We start from the raw sequence: 19,448 nt of genomic DNA, 5'->3' as shown, positions 1-19,448 counted from the left end.
GGAGATGGAAAAAGAGTTACACAAGCACCTACAAGAGCTGAAGAGCTTGGCTTCTAAGAATAGCGAAACTGATCTCTTAGAATTCCTGAAAAAGTTCTTGGTTCAACAGAAGAGGAACATAAAGTATCTGGAATACCAGCATAGCTATCAGAAGGAATTAGAAAGGCTGACTGCGGAGGAAGGCACATCTGAAGAGCCTGTGGAAGCATCAGGCAGAGGTTTAACATCTGAAGGCAAGACAACAAGTCCTCCATTGCTGTAGTTCCCAAAGGCAGCTACTTAAGAATCTTGATCTCTATTTGACAGAAGACTGCTTTCCTTTTAATCTAGTATCCCAATCTTCACTGTTATGCATGGAAATAAATTTGGTTTTGCATTACAAAAAAAAAAAACCAATCACGTTGTTGTCAGACTTGAGCAAGACTCCCAAGCAAAGACTTCCAAGCATGATCAGAATACCACCGCAGTCTAGGGTAGGCACACATCAACGTTTTCCTTGCAAACAAGGCAGAGCCATCTACATAAGAGAACTAGATTAACACCTTGCACATTTATTTTTGTGAACAAAACCAAAATGTTTCTACCTGATGCTTTTTTTTTTCCCATTATCAATTCAATTCTGAAGTAGACCCAGTAATGAAATATTGATTTGGAAGAAAATTTTAAAATTTCAAGATAAAGTTATAGCCTAGATGCTGGGACTCCGTCACTATATACAGCTGTTAATCAATAAAAATTAAAAGGCCTTCCCAATTTGCTCAACCTTTCTCCTCCTGACAGAGGCTTAGGGTGTTTTTAATGCTTTATTATTTTATACAGTGCTTTGATGAAAATCACTGCATAAACCTTTGTTATTTTTATTTTACTAGCATATATTCCCAAATAAGGATTACCTGTAGGAAAGGATGGACTTAATTTTGAGGCTTTTAAAATCAGTTAACAAATCACTTTTCTGAAGTCTATAGCAATGTAAACTCTTATCTATAGCATAAGAAAGCCCATTTTGCTATATCCTTACCAGCCTGGAGTATTTGATTGATGAAATTTTAATGAATGCCTTTAGGCTACTTTCTTGGATTACCAGTAAGGTTAACCATTTCTTCACATTTGTAAGCCATTTATATTTCTGTGAATTATTTTATATTCTTTTCATCTTCGATTTACATTTATTGCTTTCCTTATCAATTTCTTGAGTTTTGCGTGTTTGTGTGTGTAGAAGACATTAATGCTTTAATCAATCCAAAACTTTAAAATACCTGTCCTGGGAAAATTAAATACCGTATCAGCCATTCCCAAAATAACACCACTGGTTACTTCTCAGACTCAGCCACTTGCCTGGTTCCGTGTTGAAGAGTACTCAGGATTGACCGGAAGGAAGGGGACAACAGTCGTCTCGGTTACCAGGGTGCTGTGGTTTTGCGTGGCAAGCCAGACTAGCCAGAGGAAAGAGCCAGAGATAGAATCTTATCACCATGGGTGTGCCACTGCTTCTAGGGAGACTCTGGGGAAGCACACTCCGAAACCAACACACACAAAAGTAAACGTTGACAACATGCATCACCAGGGCAGTAGAAATACTGCCCATCAACAACAGAAGCTTGTAAGAGAGAGCCACACTTTCAGTCACCTGCATCGGTCTCTCGCCTGTCAACTTCATCGTACACATCCATGGCAAGTTCTTCAAACAAATGATTACTTAGCTGCAGGTGAAAAAAAAAAAAAAAATTAGGAACACAAGGGTCAAGGATTAACGCTAGGAGAACGAGTGGGCACTGTGACTTATTCACCCTTTAATCTCCACTGTCTTATCCAAAGCCAGCGCTTAGTAAATACCCACTGTGAAACAGACAATAACATTTCCAGAATAGTACGGATCCTCTAGCAGTATCTGCCCCCCACAGCAGCCTCACTCCTTTGTGACAGGCAGACAGGGGTAGGCTATAAAGGAGGGCAGAGTCATCTGAAATGCAGGGTCCAGTTCTCCACGTGACATCACCCTTTAAAGCCCCCTCTGTGCTCTTGAGCGTTTGTCAGTGCCCCCAAATACAAAGGATCCTAAACCCTTGGTGGGACAGAGATGCCAAAACATGCCATTTGGAGAAGATAAAACATGCCATTGCAGAAACTAACCCCAGTTTTCAGTAAGTCTCTTCGCTATATTCTTCAGAAAGCAGGCCTCCAATCTTGGAAAGAACTCCGCACCCCCCACAAAGGACAGCCTGTCTCATCAGCGCACCGCGCAGTGTCAGCCAACAAAACAGTCTCCACACCCGCTGGCAGCCACTGGGATGGGGAGGACAGTTAGGGTCTTCTTCAATCCAGGTGAGGCTAATCCTCCACCAGGATGGCTCCAGCTCTCTGCACTTTTTTCCTCATAAAACATACCCTGATGCTTGATGGCTGTCACTTTTTAGTTGACACTGAATTTTATTCCCTACTGTGTTCCTTATGTCCACACAGTACCTGGCACTGAGATGGGGCCCAGTAAATATCCAGTCACACACTGCCCAGAAGGTATTTTATGTGGCAATTTAAAAGGCTGGCTACACAGACCTCGTGGGAGCTTGTTAAGATGGGGACACTGTTGGGTGAAAGGAGAACATAAAATTCTATAATTATGATTGAGCTTCCATTCAAAAAAATGATATGCATATAAAAGGATTAGAAGAAATATATAAAAATATTGAGCCTGAGTCCATTAAGAATATAGTGAATGAATGATTCCCCTTTGTCCATTTTCCACATTTTCTCTAGTGTGGTTAGTTTATATTTATAATTGAAAATAAACTCTGAGTGCCTTTTGTTGGATAAAGTGATGAGGGATTGGGAACTTGAACTTGCGTCATAAATATCCAGTCTCTTTCCAGTAAGGGGCTACAAGCTAAGGTTATTATTCAGTAACTACGATAGCAACACTGACTGAGGGCTTACATCCCAGGCACTGTGCTACTATCATCACATTAATACTCACAAAACCTCTACGAAGATAGGATAACTACCATTATCTCACTTTACAGACAAGGAGATTAAAGCACAGAAGTTAGGAGCTTGCCTAAAGTCACAAAGCCAGCAAGTGATGGACCCAAGATCCAAGTTTAAGTCTCTCCAAATGTTAACACTTACTAATTTAAAAAAATATATTAGTCTTATATTTCTCTCAGCTTCTCATTAGGGAGGGACAGAGGGAGATATCGTAGGATGAACACTGATGTGGCACCAGTCCAGCTGTCCCCTGTGAGGAGACCACGGGGTGGGGTCAACAAGTAATAACAGCAGCCCATCCTCACTAAGCAGTTCAGATGTGAAGCCGCTGATGGATCAGATCATTAGCCCCCTTTTCCAGGAGAGCACACCAAGGCACAGAGAGGCTAAGGAGCTTGTCAGAGATGAGCTCCAGTCTGACCCAGAGTCCGAGTTCTTGAGAGCTGTACTCAACTCAGTTCCACATATTTATCTAGTGCCTGCCACACGCTAGAAATAGGACAGACCTAACCCCAACTTTCATGCAGCTTTCAGCCTAGCAAATGTAGGTCAAAGGGAGCTTGAGTGTTACCAATAATGTTTGAATTATTTAAAATAAAAATTGGCTTATATACTCTAAGTAATTAAAAGGAAATCACAGACTATTTAGTGCTGATTCCAGAGCTTGTCATCTTAATCATCCTACCATATGACCTCCTTAATTTAAGAAAGGTGATAAAACACACAGACACACAAAACCACAGATACAGAACACAGAGACACCAAATTGTATAAAATACATTTATTTCATATCACAGTTAAATACTAGTAATGATAAATTCATTTTACGTGATATTTAGTACTTAATATTATATGAAGTGCTAGTAAAGTGCTAGTAAAGGGGAGAGGCAATTTCAGAGTCAGGCTTGGGGAAACTCCCACCTACACTGTCAAGGTGGTCAGATTTCAGCTAAATGACAAAAGGGCTGGAAGCTGGGAAAGCAGAACACTGCAGAAAGAGAAGATTCCCAGAGAGGACCTGAAGGTGGCCTCAGAGAGTGTTAACCCAAAATGAAATAGTTAAAAACATTTGCGCATGTGCACACGCATGCACACTTGCAGGAGGAACCGGATGGAAAGCAGGGCAAAAACTGAATGGTGAGCACTGGAGGACACCCTTCAAGGTCACAACAATAAGTTAAGAATCTTGGTTCTGATCCAGAGAGCTATGAGAACAGCCTGAGGCGGGCAATCTGGTGGTTAAAGCGGCTGGGGAAGCACCCCGGTGAGGCCTCATCTGTGGGGACCAAACTAAGAGGAAGTGTGCCCAGAGAAGCTGCTCTGTCGGGGCCCTGACTGGGGCTGAGATGGGTAGGCTGGGAAGAGGGGCCGAAGGGAGGCCGGGCCCTGCAGAACTGGGCGAGCTCTGAGCACGCACCCCGGGCAGGACCACCAGCCCTTGATAACAAACACTTAAAAAGCTCTGACGGACAACATGGGCTATGCAAAACAGTGACGGTCGTGGCCCGATTCCAAATGGCAGCACATAGATCTGCGCCACTCACTACTCCAACAACAGCTCGTGTCTTTCCCTAGGTACCGGAAGGCATCCCTAAAAATGCGTCCCATTCATTTACATTGAGAGAAACTAGGGAACCCTCAGGAGGAGAAACAACTCTCTCACGTCAAATGCACAGTCTTCGCTTTCGGAATGACAGAGAAAAACGCCACCACCTGAAGCAGAGCCGATAAACTGGATCTACTAAACGTACAAATAGTACTTTCCGTCTTCTTCTCTATGTACTCAACGCTCTGCTTTGGATTTTATAACATCCCAGAGTATGAAACTAAGTCATCTGGTGCGGCAGGTAATGGGCTGAGGACAGGTATTAGCAGGATGCACGGTTTCCCACACTGAACTTCACTAGGAAACAGAGATACTCACGGACTGAAGTTTCTTCTTAGCAGCTTTTGCCAATTCAGACAAATCCAGGCTGCTAAGAAAATGTACAAAACTAATAAGCAAATAAATAAAAACCATTTTTATGAGCTCTGTAGAACATTAAGATAGCCAAAGCATCAAGACATTAATTAACAGTTCAGGGACATGATCAGAAACAAAAATTCTATAGCCCATTAGAGTTAGCGAGAAAACTTTGAACATAAGAACTTGTAGCTTTTAGAAACATCATAGTCATGTAACATGGGACAGAGAAAAATAATCACTGAATAACTAAAAGACAAAAACTACTGATGGTTCATCCCCCGGCCCTTTATGTGAGAAGTCACAATTCGTGAAGTATTAAAAAAAAAAAAAGCATGACAGACGGAAATATGAAAAGGGCAGAATGTGAAAAACCAGAATGGCAAGATTACATCTGGAATAGCAGCTATCTGTTTCATAAACTCTTGACAGTATCTGTGCAAAGGTAATTGGATAAATAAGGTTTTAAAGTTCATCCCTGCAGCTGTGAACTCAGCTAACCTCACAGACCAGGGGTTGGCAGATTATAGCCCATTTCTTTGTTCAGCCCATGAGCTATGCATGGTTTTTATATTTTTAAGTGGTTTTGGGGAAAATAACCCCAAAGCAAAAGAAAAATATTTTATAACATAGGAAGAATTATATGACATTCACATTTCAGTGCCCAGAAATGGAATTTTCTTGCAACTGATACGCCCTTCATTTACATAATGTCCACAGATGTCTTCATCTACAACTGGCAGAGTTGAGTAGTTGTGACAGAGGCTGTATGGCCCACAAAGCCTAAAATACTTACTATCTAGCCCTTAAAAATTCTGCCAATCCCTGTTACAAAGAATATCCTCTCTTACAATACAGAAATATTCTGTGATATAACCTATAGACACAATATACTGTCACAACTGGCTAAAACCGTGACAATATCACTAACTCCAATTTTACTTGTAAATTTGTTACTTGTACTCTTTTAAACTTAAGTTTTACATGGTGGTTTACTTACAGCCGTCTTATTTCCAAATTGTATAGCCATAAAAGAGAAAAATGTATGGGCTTTGTTAAATACAAAGTATAATACACTTAAAACACTATACAACCAAGGAAATAATCGTGACAGATAAAATTGATTGGTATTTCAATGGCTTACCTGTCTGCCATTTGAGGTATTATAAAGTGCTGTCCATTTTTGTGATCTGAAACAGAAATCAAGCCAAAGTTTTATTTATATAAATATTGGTAAGATCGATAAAGGAACACCACCATAATTTTTTCAATTTATGTTTGGCAATTAGTAGTTTCCCATAATTATGAATTATTGGGGGGGGGGACAGAAGTTGCAAATTGGCTACAAACTCCTAAGACCTGGCTAGTAGCGAGAATCATATTCCCATTTTTCTTCTGCTACAAAGATCCAGACGTCATTAAACAAAAAGACTGTGCTCTAACCCTACATTTCCATTCATTCCCAGTGTAACTGATGATCTTCAGTCATGGACAAAACTTTTAGGGAGCTAAATTAGCTGAGAGCAGGCTTTTATCAGCTCTCCATGTGGGATGGGGGAGCACCCTTGGGCTTTGGTGGCTCACCTGCAAATTAATCAATTAGCATAAAAACCATCAGGGCTGGGGCAAGTGGTCCTGGCAGATCTGGGTGGGGTTGCCTTCTCCCACAATGCTTACTGACCCAGTCCCAACCTAGCTTCTTGGAGGTTGTTGATCACATACCAATGAATAAATAGGCATTATAAACATTCACATATAGGTTTCTGTGTAACCATCAGTCTTTATTTCTCTTGGATAAATACCCAGGAGTGGGACTGCCGGGTCATGTAGGTATTAGGTAAATGTGTATGTAACTTGGTAAGAAACTACTAGACTTTTTGGCAGAGTAGCTCTATCATTTTGTTTTTCAGCCAGCAATGTAAGAGTTACAGTTGCCTCACATCTTCCCACTCGTGTTGTCAGTTTCTTTGGCAGGTTTTTAAATTTTAGTCATTTTAATAGGTGTGTAGTGGTGTCTCATTGTGCTTTTAATTTGCATTTCTCTAATGGCCAATGATGCTGAGCATCTCACTTCATGTGCTTATCTGGCATCTGGATATGGTCTCTGCCCAGTTTGTATTGGGTTGTTTGTTTTCTTACTGTTGAGTTTTACGTATTTAGGTATAAATATTCTGGACCCAAGTCCTTTGTTGGACATGTGATTTCCTAATATTTTCTCCCAGTCTGTGGCTTGTCTTTTCACTCTCTTAATTGTAGCATTTTGATGAAATCCAATTTACCAGTATTTTCTTTTATGGACTGTGCTTTTGGTGTTACATCTAAACATTTAGATCTATGATCCATTTTGAGTTAGTTTTTATACCACGTGGGAGGTACTGAAGTTTGTATTTCTGCACATGGATGTCCATATACTTGAAAGACTTTCTTCCTCCACTGAATTGCCTTTGCAACTCTCAAAAAATCAACTAAACATATTTGTGTGGGTCTATTTCTGGATTCTCTCTACTGTTTCATTGACTTGTATGTCTGTCTCTTCTCCATAACCATGGTCTTGAGCTCAGCAGAGCTTTACAGCGAGAGTTAAAATTGGGTGGTGTGATTCTGCGCACATTCTTCTTTTGCAAAACAGTCCCATTCTAGTTCCTCTGCTTTTCCATGTAAATTTCAGAATCAGCAAATCTATGTCCACAAGAAACTCCTTTGAATTGCATTAATTTTACAAGTCAATTTGTGGAGAATCGACTCTATTGAGTATCCCAACCCATAAACACAGTTCTCTTCCACTAATTCAGGTCTTTTGATTTCTTTCAGCAGCATTTTGTAGTTTTCAGCATGCCGATCCCATGACTATTCTGTCAGATTTATACCTAAGCATCTAATTTGGAGCTATTACAAATGGTATTGTTTTTCTAGCTTGTTTCCAATCGTCCACTGCTAATCTATGGAAATATGATTTATTTTTTATTGTTTCCCTTATATTGTGCAACCTGGCTGAACTCAGTTATTAGTTCTAAGAACGTTATTATGGATTCCTTGGGGTTTTCTACATTGAAACCATCTTATTTATGATTAGTTGTATCTCTTCCATTTCAATCTGTATGCCTTTTATTCTCCTTCCCTTACGGCACTGGTGAGGATTTCCAGGGCAATGTTGAATAGGAATGGCCTTGTTCCTGATATTCAAGCCAAAGCATTCGATGTTTCATCATTAAGGATGATGTTAGCTGTGGGTTTCTACAGATACTCTTTATCAGGTTAAGGAAGTCCCTTCTAGTCCAAGTTTGCTAAGTTTTTTCTTATCATGAAGGAATGAATGCTGAATTTTATTAAATGCTTTTTCGTCATCAACTGGTAAGACTGATGGTTTTCTTTTTCTAGTCTGTTAATATGATGAATCACATTGATTTTCACATATTAGTTTTAGCATCTGGAAACCCTACTTGGTTATGATATATATATCATATATATATATATAGATTCAATCTGTTAACATTTTGTTGAGGATTTTGGTGTCTATGTTCACGAGGGCTATTTTTTTGTGCTATCTTTGCTGGGTTTGGTATCGGGGTAATGGCGGCCTCACAAAATGACTTCAGAATGTTTCCTACTTTTTTATTTTCTAAATACCATATAGAATTGATGTTATTTCTTCAAATGTTTGGTAGAATAGTCTCATTTTATGTGCAAAACTTGAAATGCAAATTCCTAACACTAAGAACCATATTTGCAGGGGGCACCTGGGTGGCTAAGTCATTAAGCATCTGCCTTTGACTCATGTCGTGATCCCAGGGTCCTGGGATCAACCCCCACATCAGGCTCCCTGCTCCACGGGAAGCCTGCTTCTCTCTCTCCTACTCCCCCTGTGTGTGTTCCCTCCCTAGCTGTCTCTCTGTCAAATAAATAAATAAAATCTTAAAAAAAAAATCATAATAGCAAAGCTAGCAAATCACGAGTCATAAAACTTATCTGTTGAACTGTTACATGGCAACACCACTTCAACTAGTTCACAGTACTACCCGTGAAGTCATCTGGGTTGGGGTTTTCTTTCTTTTTTTTTTTTTTTTTAAGATTTTATTTATTTATTTGACAGAGAGAGACAGAGCGAGAGAGAGAACACAAGCAGGGGGAGTGGGAGAGGAAGAAGGCCTCCCGCGGAGCAGGGAGCCCAATGTGGGGCTTGATCCCAGGACCCTGGGATCATGACCTGAGCCGAAGGCAGATACTTAACAAATGAGCCACCCAGGCGCCCCTGGGTTGGGGTTTTCTTGAACGGAATATTTTAAAGTACAAATTCAAATTCTTTAAAATATAAGATTATGTATTTACATTATCTCTTTCTTCTTGGGTAGGTGGTTGGTAGTTTGTGGCTTTCAAGAAATTGGTTCATTTTATCTAAGTTGTCTAATTTGTGTGTACAGTTATTTATAATACGGTTAGACATTTATCAATTTCATTGACTTTTTTTCAAAGAATCAGCTTTTGGTTTCATTGATTTCTCTCTGTTTTCCTTTTTCAATTTCATTGATTTCTGCTCTTATCTTAATTTCCTACCTTCTGCTTGCTTGGGTTTATTTTACTCATCTTTTTGGATGAGTAAGCAGTAAGAAACTCATAGTTTCTTAAGGCGAAAGCTTAGGTTGAGGATTTGAGATCTTTCTTGTGTTCAAGATTTTTATTTATTTATTCGACAGAGAGAGAGAGCAAGCATAAGCAGGGGGAGCGGCAGGCAGAGGGAGAAGCAGGCTCCCCGCTGAGCAAGGAGCCTGATGTGGGACTCGATCCCAGGTCGCTGGGATCATGACCTGAGCGGAAGGCAGATGCCTAACCAACTGAGCCACCCAAGCGTCCCGACATTTCTTGTGTTCTAATGTAAGAATTTAATACTCTAAAATTTCCTCTAAGCATTTGCTTTAGCTGCATCCCATAATTTTAGTATGTTGTACTTTCATTCATCTGAAAATATTTTCTAATTTCCCTTGAGATTTCCTCTTAGACCCATGGATTATTTAGAACTGTGTTGTTAATTTCCAGGCATTTGAGTATTTTCCAGTTATAGTTTTATTATTTTTTACTAGCTTAATTCCATTATGGTCAGAGAATATAATCTGTAAGATTTTAATTCTTTTAGATTGGCTAAGCTTTGTTTTATAACCCAGGATATGGTCTATCTTGGTGAATGTTCAACATGTACTTGAATGTGTATTCTGACAATGTTGGGTAGAACACACTATAAATGTCAACTAGACGCAGTTGGCTGATGGTTTGGTTTCAGTTTGCTATTCTTGCTGATTTTCTTCTTTTAAATTTTATTTTATTTCTTTTAATAAGTCTCCACGCCCAATGTGGAGCTTGAACTCATGACCCCGAGATCAAGAGTCACATGCTCTACCAACTGTACCAGCCAAGTGTCCCATATATCCTTGCTGATTTTCTATCTACCAGTTCCATCTATTACTAAATGAAGACTGCTGAATATCCAAGAATTGTGGATTTAACCTTTTCTCCTTTTAGTTCTATCAAAATTCGCTTCATGTATTTTGAAACCCTGTTGCTAGGTGTGTACACATTTAGAATTGTTACATCTTGGAAAATTGACTCTTTCATCACCAAGTTATGTCCCTCTCTAGCCCCGCTAATTTTCTTTGCCCTCAATGTCTACTTTGATAATATAACCATTTTAGCTTTCTTTTACTGTGTTTGCAGGATATATCTTTTTATACCTTTCTGCTTTTAACTTACCTCTATCGTTATATTTAAAGTGGGTTTCTTGTAGACAGCATATATTTATTAGGGCTCATTTTTTTGTCTTAAATCCATTCTGACAATTTCTTTTTATTTGGTACATTTAAGATCATTAACATAACAATGTAATTATTAATATGTTTGGATTTAGTCTATGATTTTATTTAGTTTCTGTTTGGGCCTCGGGTTTTTGTTCCTCTTTCTCTCCTTTCTCTCTTTTTTTGGAATGTTTTGAAGTATCTTTTGTTATTTGAGTAATCTTTAACTCTCATTTTATCTCTAGAGGTTTTGACTACCTATCATTGTATAGTCTGTTTTTAAGAGTTGTACTATGCATTATAGTACATGCAATCTTTTAGTCTACTTAGAATATTTCACCATCTTAAGAATGTAAAATCCTCACCTCCATATTTCTTTTACCTGCTCCCCTTTTTATGTCATCCTTATCAAACATATCACACTGACATATGCTGAAAACCCCACCAGACAAGCATTAAACTGTCTCATATCTCAAAGGACTTAGGAGGAAAACTGTCTATTATATCTATCCAGATATTTATCATTTCAGTTGCTCTTATTTCACTCCTTAAGTTCCAGATTCCCTCTGGTATCATTTCTCTTCTACCCAAAGAACTTTCTTTCACATTTCTGTTAGAAAAACTAGCTCCCTTCAACTTAAAATGTCTTTATTTTGCCTTCATTCCTGAAGGCTATTTTCACTGGAAGAGGAATTCTGAACTGATAGTTTTCTTTCAGGACTTTAAAAAATTGTTCGATTTCCTTTTCAACTCCACTGTTTCCAATTAAAATCCACAGTCATTCAAACAACTGTCTTTTCATATATTGTCATTTTTTTTCCTTGGCTGCTTTCAAATGTTTTGTCTTTGGTTTTCAGCACTTTGATTTTCATGTGTCTGAGTAAGGATTTCATTGAGTTTATCCTATTTGGGATTCTGAGCTTCTTAAATCTGAAGTCTATGTCTTTTGCCAAATTTAGAGTTTTGAACCCATGTTTCTTCAAGTATTTTTTCTGCACCAAGCTTTCTGATCTCTTTCTGGGAGTCTGAGGATACAAACATGACCTTCTGATATTGTCCCATAGGTCCCTGGGCTCTGTGTTCAGTTTCTTTTTCCTCCTACTCTTTCTTCTCTCTGTTGCTCAAACTGGATAATTTCTAGTGATTTATTTAAATTCACTCTTCTTTGTCATCTCCAATCTGCTATTAAGCCCATCCAGTGAGTTTTAAAATTTTAGTTATTGTATTTTTCAGTTCAGCATTTCTTTTTGGGTCTGTTTCTCTGCTGAGACCTTCTATATTTCTATTTGCTTCAAGAACATTCACACTTACTTCTCAAAGCATGATGTTACTATCTGTTTTAGTCTTTGTCTGATAATTCCAACATCTGTGTCATCTGGGGTTGGCATTTGTTGACTACCTGTTCCCCTGCAAGTCTTTGGGATTTTCCTGGTTCTTCCTCTGTCAAGTAATTATAGTTGATATCCCAGACATTCTGAATATTTTATGTTGTGAGATGCTAAGTCTTCTTTAAATTCTATGGAGGATGTTAATATTTTTCTTTTAGCAGGCAACTGACCAGGTTAGGCTCTGCCTCCTGGGCCAAGTGGTGAGAGAATAGATAAATAAAAGCAATCACGATTCTCCTCACGCTTTGGTCAGAGATTCAGGCAGCTGTGCTGCCACTGCTGCAGCCACAGGATTGCCTAGGGGCTAGGGTGGGGGAAAAGGAAGGAAGAGGAAAAAAGCCCCCAGGGGAATCCCCCAATTCTCTGTCTGTAGGATCCCATTTACTGCTCCATAGACCAGAGAGAGAAGGCTTCTTTGCACCTGCTATGTAGTTCCAGATTTCAGGCTGTATCAGAAGTAAAATAAACAGGACACTCACCACCAGCTTGATGGTACTTTGAGTTCCCTAATCCACCAGGCAGAGTCCTTAGATAGCTACTCCATGCTTTTGGTCCAGGGTTTTTCATTTTATTTAGCAGGAAACAAAGGGTGGGATGTGCTTATCCCATCTCACAGGGAACTGGAATCACACCAGAGGCTCTTAACTCCATCATACAACCGGGTTAGGGAACCACTGTATGGGTGTATGTGGATATTCTAATTAGGGATTGGTAAACCTTCTGTAAAGGGCCAGACAGTAAATATTTTTTGCTTTGTAGCCATATAGTCTTTGTTGCAACTACTCAACCTACTTTTTTTTTTTTTTAAAGATTTTGTTTATTCATTTGACAGAGAGAGACACAGCGAGAGGGAACACAAGCAGGGGGAGTGGCAGAGGGAGAGGCAGGCTTCCCAAGGAGCAGGGAGCCCAACGCGGGGCTCGATCATGACCTGAGCCGAAGGCAGACGCTTAACGACTGAGCCACACAGGCGCCCCTCAACCTACTCTTTCCTTTCCTTCTCTCTCTCTCTCTTTCTGTAATCTCTGTACCCAATGTGGGGCTCAAACTCATGACCCCAAGATTGAGTCACATGCACTACTAAGTTAGCCAGTTCCGCTCTAGTAGTATGAAAGCAGCCAAACAATATGTAAACAAATGGGCATGGCTATCTTGCAACAAAACTTTAAACAAACAGGTGACAGGCTAGATTTGGCCCACAGACCATGGTTTGCTGACCCCAGTTCTTCATAAATAAACTTGGCTAATGTCAAAGTTCATTTTTGGACTCTTTTCCATTCCTTAGATAGAAGAATTCTTCAAATAACTACGTAAGTTATTGCTCTGCTCTTCCATTCCTAGTCCCATTATGCATAAGAACTATGGTGCACGTTCAATTTTGGTTCAGTTATGCTCTTTGATTCTTGAAATAGTTACTCCTCTGGAGCTAAAGTCTTAAAAACTAAAATTCAAGGAGTTTTGACTGACCTTATACCTTTCACATATAACTGAAAATGCTACAGTTATTTCAAATAAAAATCCTTATTTGCAATTTTCTTAAGGATATGTTAAAGTAGAGATCTTGGGTAACAGTGTTCCAACTTGCTTTTCGAGAGGCTGACTGAAGGTGCAGAGAGACTGCTACCCTTTCACTTACCTGGTTTCCTGCCACAGAGATAGAAGGCTAGTCTGTCAGTCAGCTCATACTGTATTTCTACAAGGCGCTCTGCCAGCTCATGGTGCCCTCCTTGCCTACCAAGAGAAAACAAAGTACCATTTATATTCCTCCCCAGTCACTGGCTCTAAAGTACAGAGATGGCTTCCAAGACACCTGAGCAATTTACCAAATATGACTTCTTAGAATAATCAACCTTTTGTGTGAGGTAAACTGTCATGGTCTACTTTGATTCCCACCTTTATAAACTGTTTTCACAATCTGAACTACCCCCTTCCTTTATTAATTTACAGAACAGAATACTTAATAAGGGAATGAAGGACTTATGGGAGAAATAAAGAATAACTTCATCTAATGAGGTAGGAAATAAAACTAATAAATGGTCTAGAGCAGAGGTTCTCAAAAACTAACTAAAGTGCTTTAAAAAACACGTAGATATCCAGGCTCCAACCTTGGGAATTCTGAATCAGTAAGGATGGGATGAGTGTGAACATCAATATTTTGAACGTCTTTCCCCTAGAGGCTCCTGATACAGCCAGTACGATTCTGGATGACAGTTTAGTAACCACTTCAAGGTCTGTAATTCAGGGAGAGACAGACCAACAGAATGCACACCTCATACTTGTAGCTACTTTCACCTCCTTAAACTTCAATTTATGTAACAGAAAACATGAGGTTTGCCTTTCCTCATTAATGAAGTAAATACTTAAGCTGCTTGAAATCTTTTTAGTAACCAGGGATATAAATAAATTATCACATTGAGAGTCTATAATATACACAAGGTATACATGAGGAAACTCCAAGGTAAGTGATAAGTACCACGTACTGAGGGCTCTCTTCCCCTTAAAAGCTGAAGTCTAGTTTCTGCCACTTTCTCTTCCCACCATTCAAGACACTACAAGATATTCCACTGACCTACCACACATTTGATTTCTGAGATACGTATCTTTTTTCCTCATTTTTTTAACAGCTGTGAAATCAGGAAGTATGCTACAATTGATGGTCCATCATCATTAAATCGGCCTAGTTGTTCTCATTTTTAGTGGTATATGAGATAACGTGATGACCTGTACCGTCAGTGGAGTCTCAGATCCAGGAAATACTATATTCCTCAATACCTCAAGATCTTATTATTCCCAGATACACTCTGCTCTATCCAGTAAAGTCCTCTGCTGTGCTGAATATGCCCTGTCCATCTTTCCTTCCTGAACTTAAATCATGCCTTTCTTTTTCACTTAGAATGCCTTAGCTCCTCCTTCACATACCCAAATCCAACCCATTTTTCAAAGATCAACTAAAGAAGTTTCTTACTGACTTAGGCCACAAAGAAGAAACCTTACAAATGCCTTTTAAGACCAGTTATCCTTTTTGGCCATGAATTCCACATTATCTTGCCTCATTTAACTCTTTCATGCATGTATGAACCATCTCCTCCATAAGAGAAGAAATTCTGGGATGGCACAGTTTTGGCATTTCAACCATTTTATCCTCTGCAGAATAGAGTGCTTTGCAGTTGATAAAAAGTTAATCTGGAAAAAGAAGGAAAGATGAACCATCTTCTAACGTTTAAATGATATTCAAGACTAACTCATGGATTTACTTTTCCAGCATTTCACAAAGTTTTTAAACCAAGAAGAAACTTAAAAGGATTCTACGGCAAGCACTCAAACGTCTGCTGCCTAAAACCTAACAATTAACATTTTACTATTACTTGTTTGATTGCCTACCTATCTGTACAGATCTGTTTGTAAGTTCAAGCAATGACTAAACGTATTAAGAAACTGAGAAGTGGGTTTTGCAATTCTTGATACTTGCTTTGGACTCTGCCTATGGCTCAAATGCCATTGCTTTAGAAGTCATATGAAAGACTGGAAGCTAAGCACACTCGTTAAGGTTCTGCCTCCTCTGACTTTGCCAGGCTCTGAGCTCATACGGATTTGAAATGTCTTCATCTGCAAAATGATAGGATGGTAAATCCTTAACTTAAAGGGATTAAATGTTAATCATACACAATTTAGCGACCTAACAATGAATCATACCCAGCATAAATAATCCCTAACCAAGGCAGTGACAAGAATCTAGGTCTCTCACCTCGCATAATCCACAGGAGTTTTTCCACTAGAATCCTGTGTGCCTGGGTCTGCTCCATATACTGCCAATAATTCCGCCTGTAAAATCTGACCTGCTTTGGAGGCAACGTGGAGTGGGGTGTTTCCTTTTTCCTGAGAAATATTAATAAAAAGTAGACAAACAAGCAAATTAAATAAAACTAAAGGCTACACAAACACACCCCACTTAGTTTCAATTTAATATCTGAATCAATTCATGCTTTCCTCACAGGGTGAAAGAAGTTGGCTTGTGCTCCTAAAGATAACAGCCTCAAACAGGTTTCGAGATTCCCCGTCCTCACGCTTGAGTGGAGTTGCTGAAAAACACAAACCAAAAAAATATCTGTTAAAAGTGTAAAGAATGGTATACCAGAGCTGCTGGCAGGTCATTTTAGTATACGTTATATTAGTAATAACCAATCTTCATTTAGTTCAGTAAGGTGGAAGCAGCACTCTCTCCCTCGCTGGTCACAACTACCCCTGGGCTCTAAGGTGGGGCCAGGTCTACTTGACCAATAAGGAAACAAGGGCTGGGAAGGCCGATCCACCCAGATGCATGATTTTTCTAAGCAGCACAACCAGACCTGAAGTGAGAGGCGGTATGAGAAGGTGGGTGAACAGGCTCTGAAGCCTCAAAGACCTGAAGTTCAAATCATACACCTTCAAGTTGTGTGACCTTGTGGAAGTTCTTTAAGCAATCTGAACCTTAGTCTTCTCAGCTCTAAAATGGTGATAACAATGCCACCTATTCACAGGGTTGCTGTAGGGAGTCGATGATAGAACAAAGTGCTTAGCATGGAGCCTGGTACACAGGAAATGCTCAAAGAATACAGCTGCCGTTATTATAATCATTATTATTTGTTGTTATTATTGAACCTAGGGCTTTAGGGCTGCGAATCCCACACTGTGTAAACTACAGGGTTCTGCCTTATAAGCACACCCTCTCCACCATTCTTGGCCTTGTATACAATACTTTAACGAAGTCTTACAGGGTGGGAAAAAGGCCTGTGTATATCAAATTCTGTACCACTGCAGAGAAGCTCTTACACATGCAGAAGATGAACTTCTTTTCTTCAAGTCTAACCCAGAATTGTCCAAGATGCAATAACCATTATTGTAAGAATAGAGAAATCTACTCCAACATCTATATCCACACCATATTTTTAAAATTAATGTATTTAATATTTTTAAGTTGTGGTAAAAAACCCATGCCAAGCCTTATTAATTAGCAAAAGTAACAGTTATATATATTGTGTGTAAAGTTTAAAATTCTGATTGTGAGTGCCCATGCTGTGTGTGAACATTTACTAAGGAGCAGTGCTTTAAAAATAAAGATGCAGCTCTTTGTGCGCAGGTCTGGTTGCCTCGGGCTGTGGGAATGCTGTGGTGCCCATGGGGGCTCCTGCGGCTCCCTCCCCTACACCAGGGGAGGCCACGGCATCCTGCGCTGTCTTTGCACGGCTTCCTGCGTGTAGGCCCCTGGTCCTCGCAGGCTGGTCCACAGCGGCCCGAGGGTGTCTTAAGAGCCCATGGGTGTGTTACTGTTGGATAACGCTCATGATTATTCTGGAAGCCTAGCTAGGGTGGTGCCCTTTCAGATTAGGCACCGATCTGGTAGCTGAAGGGCTGAAGTTTGGAATTCGCCCTCTGGGAGAGATGCTGTGGAGAGATATCTGTGATGCCTAGGTAATGGCTCCTGCCACTTGAACCTATAGGCTGTGATGAGAAGTGAAGAGCTGCGTCCTTTCTCCCTGGCTACTATGGGTTTTGTTAACGCAGAGGATATCTCCTCTCTGGTGTTGGGCAGATCCTAGGAGCTTCCATCTAGCTTTCCTGCATTAACCTGTGTGAGCAGCTGTCAATTTACTGGAGGAAAGAAACTGCCCAGAAATTTTGAGATGCTTAAGTATTTTTAGATCAGTTAGACTTCTTTAACATAAATACTTGTTTTTATCAAAAGGATTCCAATAAAATATTTTAAAGCAAAAAATAAAAAATAAAATAAAATAGGGCACCTGGGTGGCTCAGTTGGTTAAGCGACTGCCTTCGGCTCAGGTCATGATCCTGGAGTCCCAGGATCGAGTCCCGCATCCGGCTCCCTGCTCAGCAGGGAGTCTGCTTCTCCCTCTGACCCTCCCCCCTCTCATGTGCTCTCTCTCTCTCTCTCTCATTCTCTCAAATAAATAAAATCTTTAAAAAAAATAAAAATAAAGATGCATATTTTTCATGGCATCTCTCAAAAACATGCAAAGGCCCACATAAAGAAAACCACCTACTCATTTTACAAGTATAATAAAGAATCCCAAGCACTACAGCTTTGAGTCATCCTGCTTCCTGAAGATCCTACTCAGTATGCAGCCCAGAAACCTAAAGAAGTCCTTCGAACTCCCTAGTCCCTTCTAGAAACAAACTCAAGGATGGTTCCTATTTCAAAGTTAAACAAAAAACTTACAGAAATATAATTTTAAAACCATTATCTGAAGAACAAAATCACTTTCTAGATACATACTTATTTTTCCTCTTTGCCCTTTACCTCCACTAACATGAATGGCTGCCATTTGAACTAAAATTAAAGATGAAGCCAATTGCAAAAAAGGCTGTTATTAATTATTTAGAGTACAGAAAGTTTTTTTTTCTTTTCTTCCTCAAGTTTTTTTCAAACAAAACAATATACTGTTTCATCCAGCAGTTTTAGGATTTTGAAAGTGTGACCCACCTTGCTAAGGTCTTTGGCAGTCACGCTGTCATCATCCCTGCAAGGCAAGCGATGGACAAACGCTAACATCTGATACTTGGCTCTGATGAATTCCGCTTTATTAGGACTGGTTTGAGGAAAAAAAAATGAAAAGAAAACAAAACAGTTTACTTGCAGTTCAGATGTAACATTCCCCATTCTTTAGGCTGTAAAAAGAAGAGGAAGTGACCCGTATCCCCTACTTGAAAAGAAAATGAACAATAGTGAATAAGTTCCAGCAGGAGTTTAAGACCTGAAGTCTCAAAATGTCAATTAGTCATTCTAATGGCCAGGATTGCAGAGTACTTCCTTTTCAGAGCCTCTCTCTTTTCTTTGTAATTTTGTTAATTGACCCAGCAGCCTTGTGAGAAAGCAGCATTACATCCCATCCTACAGGTGAGGCATCAGGCAGACTGGAGCCCAGAGCTGAGATTTCTGGTCTGACTGCCTCTTGTTTGAGCACCTAAGCTTAAATCTGATTACACTAACAGCCTCCAAGCTTTAGTCTCAAACTGGAGACTGACTCGTGCTGTGCAACCATGCAAAAGAGATGGTTCTGTGCCCAGCCTTGTTCTGCATTTCTAATAGCGAAGAGCTCAATGCACAACTGGAGTGTAACCACCTCCTGTGCCACCCCTTTGGAGGCTGGTCCAAAGTAGCTGCACTCCTTTTAGTGGGCCCCATGGGTTATGAAGAAATAAAAGTATTTATAAACATTCCACTCACTGTACTTTATCCTGTGGATTAGCTTTACGTCTTCCGCTCATAATAGAGGCAGGGTCCAGCAAAGAATGCTCCCATATAGAATTAGCACCATTATTATACAAGGTTTCAACCAT

At 39.7% G+C, this 19,448-nt stretch overlaps 1 protein-coding gene across 14 annotated transcripts in view; it reads right to left on the bottom strand.

Annotated features, from left to right (window-relative positions):
- Positions 1 to 19,448, bottom strand: part of GIT2 (GIT ArfGAP 2) — a 49,841-nt gene that overhangs the window by 24,526 nt on the left and 5,867 nt on the right. For 12 of the 14 annotated variants that reach the window (XR_003611320.2, XR_003611321.2, XR_003611322.2 and 9 more), the window contains 9 exons: positions 19,336 to 19,448; positions 18,592 to 18,697; positions 16,106 to 16,192; positions 15,859 to 15,989; positions 13,750 to 13,844; positions 6,090 to 6,135; positions 4,907 to 4,958; positions 1,628 to 1,700; positions 1,336 to 1,433 (listed from right to left, as the gene is read on the bottom strand). Coding sequence is in view for 10 of the 14 variants with exons in the window: in XM_028116577.2 (XP_027972378.1) it covers positions 1,336 to 1,433; positions 1,628 to 1,700; positions 4,907 to 4,958; positions 6,090 to 6,135; positions 13,750 to 13,844; positions 15,859 to 15,989; positions 16,106 to 16,192; positions 18,592 to 18,697; positions 19,336 to 19,448 (801 nt within the window). In the remaining 4 variants the exon portion in view is untranslated. The remainder of the gene's footprint in view (positions 1 to 1,335; positions 1,434 to 1,627; positions 1,701 to 4,906; positions 4,959 to 6,089; positions 6,136 to 13,749; positions 13,845 to 15,858; positions 15,990 to 16,105; positions 16,193 to 18,591; positions 18,698 to 19,335) is intronic. The other 2 variants (XM_028116578.2, XM_028116583.2) reach the window with 1 other exon arrangement.

The sequence above is a fragment of the Eumetopias jubatus genome, unplaced genomic scaffold (assembly GCF_037043125.1).
Source record: "Eumetopias jubatus isolate StellerSeaLion01/CBP00866 unplaced genomic scaffold, mEumJub1_p1.0 scaffold_16, whole genome shotgun sequence".
Lineage (NCBI taxonomy): Eukaryota > Metazoa > Chordata > Mammalia > Carnivora > Otariidae > Eumetopias > Eumetopias jubatus.
The sequence above is the reverse complement of the archived record's forward strand: the minus strand, read 5'-3'. Positions and strand labels throughout refer to the sequence as shown.